Source organism: Setaria viridis, chromosome 7, assembly GCF_005286985.2.
Source record: "Setaria viridis chromosome 7, Setaria_viridis_v4.0, whole genome shotgun sequence".
Lineage (NCBI taxonomy): Eukaryota > Viridiplantae > Streptophyta > Magnoliopsida > Poales > Poaceae > Setaria > Setaria viridis.
In genome coordinates this window covers 12,584,350-12,592,776 of record NC_048269.2, presented here as the reverse complement: position 1 = coordinate 12,592,776, position 8,427 = coordinate 12,584,350, and the positions used below count along the sequence as shown (strand labels likewise).

The window sequence follows — 8,427 nt, the reverse complement described above, 5'->3', positions numbered from 1 at the left end:
ATTAAGTAATTAAAGAAATCAAATTCCATCCAATTGATCCAAAAAAAAACTAGGTCCACGTTGAAGCCCAATGCAAAAGACGAAAAAAAAGGAGAAAGAATAAGTGTACGAAATGTAGCTACAAGTCAAAACCACACCTAAAAATGTGTGGCTCCATGCAACTTGCCCGTGACTCCGCACAAGTCCTCGTCAAGAAATCAAAAGAGCAGTTCGGTTGGGCACTTGGGTTACTAGAAGGGACCCCATTTTCCTTTTGGGGAGACCGCAAATGAAAAGTCAAAACCCATGATCTCGAATTAAATTCATGCAACGACTTTTCCGCTCCCCTATTCATGCTCACGTTTGACTTCCTCGCACCCACATCCAACACGGCACATCCGATCCAAACAATAAACCCGCTCATTAAAAAGAATTTAAAATGACGAGAAATCTCTCTTGTCGTACAGCCTCTCAAATCACCTTTCGTTTTCTTTTCCCAATTTGCGATGCAAAAAAAAAGGTTCACGAATACTCGTTTCCCCAGATGTCTTCCCTCCTCTCCCTCGCGTGTTCAGCAATCACGAACGCACTGCATCCACTGATCCGTGGGTCCAGTTGTGCTTCAACCGTGGCGGGGCCCACAGGTCAGTGGAGGCTGCGCCGAAGGCGACGGTACACGCGCTGCGCGCGAGGCGGGTCACTCGTCGTGTAGTTGGAACCAACTAGTCCCGTGACCCACAGCGCCCCCACTCGCCTTGTGGCCACTGTTCCATGGTCAACTCTTCCTCCCATCCCAGCCGTCCGCCGCATCCAACGGCCGGCACCCCGCAGCCCGGCTGCCGCCTGTCGCCCGCGAACCATCCAGCGGGTCAGCACCGGATCACAGCCGTCGGATCGAAACTACCTTTGACTCTAGCCGGTCCGCGGGTTGCCTGCCACCGGCTACAGCCAGTTACCACCTGGAATCTCTTTATAGCCCTGCCCCTGCGGCTCTGGCCTCCTTCCCACTTCTCCTCCTTCCCTGTTCTCCGCTCCTGTGCGGCGACGAGCACTCCGGTGAGCGCGATGATGACCCTGGACCTGATGGGAGGGTACGGGCGGGTGGACGAACAGGTGGCCATCCAGGAGGCGGCGGCGGCTGGGCTGCGCGGGATGGAGCACCTCATCTCGCAGCTCTCCCGTGCCGGCACCGGCGAGCGGCCGTCGTCGCCGCCGCCAGGGACGGCTCCGGCGCAGCACCATCAGCAGCAGCTGCCGGAGCAGAGCCACCCGCAGCAGCAGGTGGACTGCCGCGAGATCACGGACATGACGGTGTCCAAGTTCAAGAAGGTGATCTCCATCCTGAACCGCACGGGCCACGCCCGGTTCCGGCGCGGCCCCATGGTGGCGCAGTCTCCGGGCCCGGCGGCCGCCTGCTCCGAGCCCGCGGCGCTCCCGGCGCGGTCAGCCCCGGCGGCGAGGCCCGTGACGCTGGACTTCACCAAGTCGGTGTCCGGGTACAGCCGGGACTCCGGGTTCAGCGTGTCCGGCGCCAGCTCGTCGTTCCTGTCGTCGGTGACGACCGGCGACGGGAGCGTGTCGAACGGGCGCGGCGGCGGCGGGTCGTCGTCGCTGATGCTCCCGCCGGCGGCCGGGGCGGCCAGCTGCGGGAAGCCGCCCCTGTCGTCGTCCGGCGCCGGGCAGAAGCGCAGGTGCCACGAGCACGCGCACTCGGAGAACGTCGCCGGCGGCAAGTACGGGGCCAACGGCGGGCGATGCCACTGCTCCAAGCGCAGGTAATTAATCGAATCCGTTGTTGCTGCTGGTGCTTGATTGTTACCGAATCAATCAGTCGATTGAGCAACTGAATCTTGTGAAATTGAGCAGGAAGCACAGGGTGAAGCGCACGATCCGCGTGCCGGCGATCAGCCCGAAGGTTGCGGACATCCCCGCCGACGAGTACTCGTGGCGCAAGTACGGGCAGAAGCCCATCAAGGGATCTCCATACCCGCGGTGAGTGCCTGCCTGAGCAGCGACGGCTCCATCCAATTCCAATCCAACCCACAGCCGAATGAATCGTCGCTGATTGACATGGGAATCTGCAGGGGATACTACAAGTGCAGCACGGTGCGCGGTTGCCCCGCGCGGAAGCACGTGGAGCGCGACCCCGGCGAGCCGTCGATGCTGATCGTGACCTACGAGGGCGAGCACCGCCACAGCCCCGCCGGCCAGGACCCGCCGCCGCTCGCCCCGCTGCCGGAGCTGCCCAACCATTAAAATTTTCATCTTCTTTTTTTTCGGCATACCTTCTCTGTCAATTACTAGTACTAGTAGCTCTTAATCAAAATCACCATTAGGCTTGGGTTTAGCAGCTCCAAATTTCTCAATACCTCATGTGTTCATTTAGCAGCTTGTAATAGAATTAGGAAAAGATGAAAGATGTGTTAGCCCGAGGCTCGGAGAAGAAAAGGGTAAATTAGGAAAAAGGCAAAGCGAAGAGAAGTGGTGCTGGTGCGGGTGGGCGGGATTTTGACCGCGCTTTGTGGGTGGACTCCACCCGCGCTATTCCAGAGCCGGATTTGATTTGAACGCCCCGGGGGATTTGGAGTCCGGGAGTCAAAAGCCCGTGGGGCCCAGCGGTTGAACAACGGGACGCTGGCCGCTGCGGCTTTGGGTCTCGGTCCCCCGGTGGGGACGGACGACAGGAAGAGGGAGACGTGGACGGGTGCGGGGACGAGGTCAAGGAACGCGGCAGGGGTGGGCCCCGCGCATCACCCCGGGGCGCGTGCCGCTGCCGCCGTTGACTCGTGTCAGCCTGGCCGGGTTGCGGCCGGTTGCGTTTGTTTTTGCTTTGCTTTGCTTGCGTGCCTGCGCGGCTGCGGCTGGCTGGGGAGTGCGGCGCGGCGGGGCTGCTGCGTCCACACCACCGCACCTGGCGGGGTCGGGTTGCCAGTCGCGCGCGTCCCGGCTGGCGTGGTTAAGGATGGGTTTAGAAGTGCACCCACGAATCCATCCCATCTCCAAGAGATTGTGCACGTTTGGGGTCGGTCGCAGGACCAAATCTCAGCTGCGTGTGTACATGCTATATGGCTTGGGTGTTTAGTTGCAAAAAGAAGATTCCCCATCACATTAAACTTGTGGTACATGTATGGAGTACTGAATGTAGACGAAATCAAAAACTAATTGTACAGTTTTGTTTGCAAGATGAATCTTTTGAGCCTAATTAGTCAATATTTAGATAATAATTCACAAATACAAACGAAATACTACAGTTGCACTACAGTAATTTTGGTTGCCCAAAGTTGGGCAACTAAACAAGAACTTGATCAGCTACTCGTACACTTTACAGTTTACACTCCGCTAGTGCGAACGGGTACGACTGACTGAACCTACCGCAGTTCATGTTCCAACGTCCAAGATTGAGGAGTCTCTCTCTCTCTCTAGTGACTAGTAGGTCTTCGCGAAGAATAATTCTTGATGATTAATCTAAACAAAATAGTAATCACTTTTTTGTAGTGCAACAAGACGAATGTGCATGATACGTGTTTGACTAGACGGTCATCCCGATCTTGGCATGTGACGCTGGTCCCTGATGTGATCGTCCGTACCTTCTTGCTCTTCTTGAGAGCCCATGCTGCTAGCGGATTGCTCCAGTGGCATCTTCCGATTTGTCTTCCGCTGCTTCTCACTCTCTGCCAGTTTCTCGCTGGAAATTTAGGACGGAATGGACATATGCGGCGCGGCGGCGGCAGCAGGGCAATTAGCACGAGTGGCGTGTTTGAACTCGAGATCCAAACCCAAGACCAAGCACCGTTTGGATGATACCTCTTGTTGAGCGGCGGCGGATGCAAGTGGCGCTGCGGTAAGGATAAACGGTGGAGCCGTGAGGGCATAGGTCAAAAGGCATCTTCTCCTTTTGATTTCGGTACAGGAGCCCCGCGTGGGTGCGACTGGAGTCTCGGGGTGTCGTGTCTTCTCTTTCGGATCTCCTGGGCTGGTATTTTCAGCCTACGTAGCCACATTATACAATTTTCAGCCTACGTGGCATCTTCTCGTTGGAGGGTCATCCCTGCTAGGGATATCCTACTGGTTGTTTGGTTGGAGCCTAGAGGGTTTATTGTTTGGTTGGAGTGCTTTTTAGGAAGGAATGTTTGGTTGGAGTGCTTTTTAGGAAGGAATGGGATGGACGATGTTTTCTCACCATTAGATGTGGGCCCCAGTTCTCATCCACTCAAATACGAGGGCCCAACCACTACTGGGGAAAGAACCTTTCGTCCAGCACATTAGTGCCGGTTGCAATTGGGCCCGGTACTAATGTGATCATTAGTATCGGGTCTAACGGTTAGCCCCCTAGGGTCGCCCTGTGACCCCTTTAGTACCGGTTGGGGGCACTAACCGGTACTAAAGGGTACACATTAGTATCGGTTGGTGCCCTCCACCCGGTATCAATGTGCCACCGGGCCATTAGTACCGGGTGGGGGCACCAACCGGTACTAAAAGGTACACATTAGTACCGGTTGGGCCCCCAACTGGTACTAAAATCCCTCCTATAAATCCGCCTCCTTCTTCCTCTTGCCCGAGCCATTCACAACAGCTCGAACTTCATCCTATCCATGGCACTATAGGGGAGGTGCTGCCGGATTGAAGAACATTTTGTGGGATTTTCACTCATTCAAGTGTTCTAAAGGTTAGAAATTTCATCCTCCCTTGATACATGTTTAGTATACTAAGTTTTATGCTTTAGAGCTAGAGTAATTTGTGATTTTTAGAATAAGGTACAATGGAGAATTTTTTTATTTATATGCATGTGTTATTTAGAGCTAATATTTATGATTTTTAGAGTAAGCTACAATTTTTTGGATGCTATGTTTTCGTATTAGTCAAATAAATTGTTATGAGGTTAGAAAAATAATTTCATAGTTTAGTACATAGAGGTACATAATTAGTAACTTTTTAGAATAAGATGAAATAGAGACAAATGTGAGCGAGATAAATTATGGTTAGAGGCAAATTTGAGCGAATGTGAGCGAGATAAATTGTGGTACATAGAGATAATAAGATGAAATAGAGGTATGTAATTAGTCATTTTTAGAATAGGCTACAATAGAGAAATTTTTCATTTCTATGTTATGTTTGAGCTAAGTAAATTAGGAAAATATATAATTCGTTCATAGTTTAGTCATTTGCAAATATGAGATAAATAAATTATGGTACATAGAGATGACTTCTGCTGGAGGTAGTGGCGATGGTGGGGGCAATCACCGTTCCTCTCGTGGCAAGGGGAAAACTATAGTTGGCCCTCATGATAAGTCGAAAAAAATGAGCACGTGGGAGAAAGCAATGCTTCGTTATTTGCAAAGATGTCATGAAGATACTATTGCGGCGGGTTAGGAATATCTTTTTGGTGGTCTTTATGCTCCACCGCCAGTCCTGGGTGTTTCAAGTCCACTTAGTACTACCGTTGCAGGAGGCACAAATAAACCACAGGATGAGGCTGGATCAGCGAAACCTTCGTCTTTGCCGCCCAAGGATGCTTAAAGTCCTCCTAGATAGTACTCAGTGAATGGTTTGTCATAGTGTATCATGTTGTTTGTGTCTGAAATTTAAATTTGTGTATTTCTATCTAAACTTTTAGCAACATTTGAGTTTGTCGTATTGTATCATGTTGTTTGGGTCTGAAATTTAAATTTGTGTATTTTTATCTAAACTTTTAGCAACATTTGAGTTTAATGGTATTTGTATCATGTTTGTTATGTTTCATTTATAATTGTATGGATGATCAGAATATATTTGGTTTGGTAATACTTTGTAGATGAATTGGCAATGGATGTACAACACAGACAAACGCTCCATGGAATACATTAATGGCTTGCGTGGTTTTCTCGATCTAGCAGAATCCAACGAACCACCATTCGGTTTCATTTGTTGTCTATGAAGAAATTGCAAAAGAAGGATTACTCATCCAGAAAGACTATTCACGCCCACATATGCAGTTCTGGATTCATGCCTAACTATTTTGTTTGGATCAAGCACGGGGAAAGAGGAGTTATGATGGAAGATGATGATGATGAAGAAGATGACAACATTCCTGACTGGATTCGAGGAGGTGCCTTTGTAGATGCTCCAATGGGCGAGGTTGAAGAAGAGATATGTGCGGCAGAAGGTCCTATCGATGATTTAGGTCAGGTGTTGCAAGATGCAAAGGAAGACTGCGAGAATGTGAAGGAGTCAAAAAAGTTTGAGCGTATGTTAGATGATCATAAGAAATTATTCTACCCAGACTGCAAACAGGGGCACAAAAAGTTGGGTACCACACTGGAAATGCTGCAATGGAATGTAAAAATGAAATTTCTGACAAAGGTTTTGATGAGTTAATGAAAATCATAAAGAATATGCTTCCCGAGGGGAATGGATTGCCATCCCGAACGTACGAAACAAAAAATGTGTTTGCCCTCTGGGTTTGGAGGTACAAAAGATACATGCATGTCCTAATGACTGTATCCTCTATCGCGGTGAGGAATACGAGAAATTGGAGGCTTGTCCAGTGTGCGAAGCGCTGCGTTATAAGATCAGAAGAGATGACCCCAGTGATGTTGAGGGGTAGGCTAGCAAGAAGAAAGTTCCTGTGAAGGTAATGTGGTATTTCCCTATAGTACCATGGTTGAAGCGCTTGTTCAGAAACAAGGCACATGCAAAGTTGATGCGTTGGCACAAAGAAAAATATAAGTAAAATGAAATGAGCAGACACCCACTGATGGGTTCCAGTGGAGAACAATTGATAGAGAATTTATTGAGTTTGAAAAGGATGCAAGGAACATACGGTTTGATTTAAGTACAGATGGATTCAATCCATTCGGTGAGTTCAGTAGTGGTCATAGCACTTGCCCTGTGACCTTATGTATGTTCAACCTTCCGCCCTGGGTGTGCATGAAGTGGAAGTTTATTATGATGCTGATAATTATCCAAGGTTCAAAACAACCTAGCAACGACATTGATGTTTACCTAAGATCATTGGTTGATGAACTTCTAGTGTTATGGAAGGAAGAAGGTGTATGTGTGTGGGATGAGGACAAAAATGAGACTTTTAATCTATGAGAATTGTTGTTCGTAACCATCAATGATTGGCCGGCGCTTGGTAATCTGTGCGGACAGTAAAACAAGGGATATCGAACGTATATACACTACTTAGATGATACTTGCAACATGTAGCTGAAACACTATAGGAAGGTCGTGTATATGGGCCATCGTCTATTTCTTCCTACTAAGCACCCGTTAGGAAAGAAAGGGAAACATTTTGAAGGGGAGGAAGAAAAACGTAACTAAACCCATTCACCGTAATGGTAAACGTGTATTTTCTATGATAAAGGAAGTGAGGGTAGTCTTTGACAAGGGTTTTGGTAGACAACCTATTCCGAACGGTGAGGATGGACATGCACCTATGTGTAAGAAGAAGTCTATATTTTGGGAGCTACCTTATTGGGAAGTCCTTGAGGTCCGTAATGCAATCGATGTGATGCACCTGATGAAAAATCTTTGCATGAACGTGCTTGGCTTCCTGGGTACATATGGAAAGGCAAAGGATACAATTGAAGCACGTCGGGATCTGAAATGTATGAAACAATGAGATGGCCTACTAGTTACACTCTCAGCAAGAAAGAGAAGAAAAATATGTTTGAATGCTTAAATAGTATCAAAGTCCCATCAGGATACTCCTCGAATATACAGGCAATAATAAATTTTAAAGAGAACAAATTCATAAATCTAAAGGCTTATGACTACCACATCTTGATGACACAATTGCTATCTGTTGCACTGAGGGGTATTGATCTCAAGGCTTGGGGAATGGGTACTACCCTTCTTCAAACTACTCAAGCGGCAAGATAAATTCTAGTTGATCGAGGAAGTAGATCAAGCCCTCAATAGTTGAAGGACTTCCTATCAAAGCCACCAGTCCTCACGGCGTCTACTCCCAATGAAGACTTGCTGCTCTATATCGCTGTGATTACTAATGTCGTCAACACGGCGATTGTGGTAAAAAGACCAGAACCAGGCCATGTATATAGAGTACAGAGGCCCGTCTACTTTGTCAGTGAGGTGTTTTCTGACTCCAAAAGTAGGTACCCGCCGGTTCAGAAGTTGCTATCCGCAACACTACTCACATCACAAAAGCTACGACACTACTTCCACGAGCGTAATATCTCCGTCATCACAGACTTCCCCTTAGGAGAAATTCTCCACAATCGAGACACAACAGAAAAATTCTCCAAGTGGGCAGTAGAACTCAGAGCCTTGTCTCTGGAATTAAGGTCAAGGACTGCCATCAAGTCGCAAGCACTAGTCGATTTCAGGTAGAGTGGCGGGAAAATCAAGTATCAACACTGCCAGAACACCCAGAGCATTGGGTCAAGTACTTTGATGGATCACTGAAGCTCGAGGGTGCTGGCGCAGGAGTACTCTTAATCTCTCCCA

The 8,427-nt window shown here is 48.7% G+C and overlaps 1 protein-coding gene across 1 annotated transcript; it reads left to right on the top strand.

The window, feature by feature from the left end:
• Positions 1-974: 974 nt before the first annotated feature.
• LOC117862477 (WRKY transcription factor WRKY51) lies at positions 975-2,396 on the top strand. The gene is made up of 3 exons (XM_034745958.2): positions 975-1,754; positions 1,846-1,971; positions 2,064-2,396. Exons 1-3 carry the CDS (start codon positions 1,045-1,047, stop codon positions 2,233-2,235), a joined length of 1,008 nt encoding a protein of 335 aa, XP_034601849.1. The 5' UTR covers positions 975-1,044; the 3' UTR covers positions 2,236-2,396.
• Positions 2,397-8,427: the final 6,031 nt, after the last annotated feature.

Excerpts from the sequence above, each read along its gene's own strand:
- LOC117862477 (XM_034745958.2), top strand. The coding sequence starts at position 1,045 with ATGATGACCCTGGACCTGATGGGAGGGTACGGGCGGGTGGACGAACAG. Across the intron at positions 1,755-1,845 it reads TGCCACTGCTCCAAGCGCAG|GAAGCACAGGGTGAAGCGCA; the intron begins GTAATTAATCGA and ends GAAATTGAGCAG. Across the intron at positions 1,972-2,063 it reads AAGGGATCTCCATACCCGCG|GGGATACTACAAGTGCAGCA; the intron begins GTGAGTGCCTGC and ends GGGAATCTGCAG.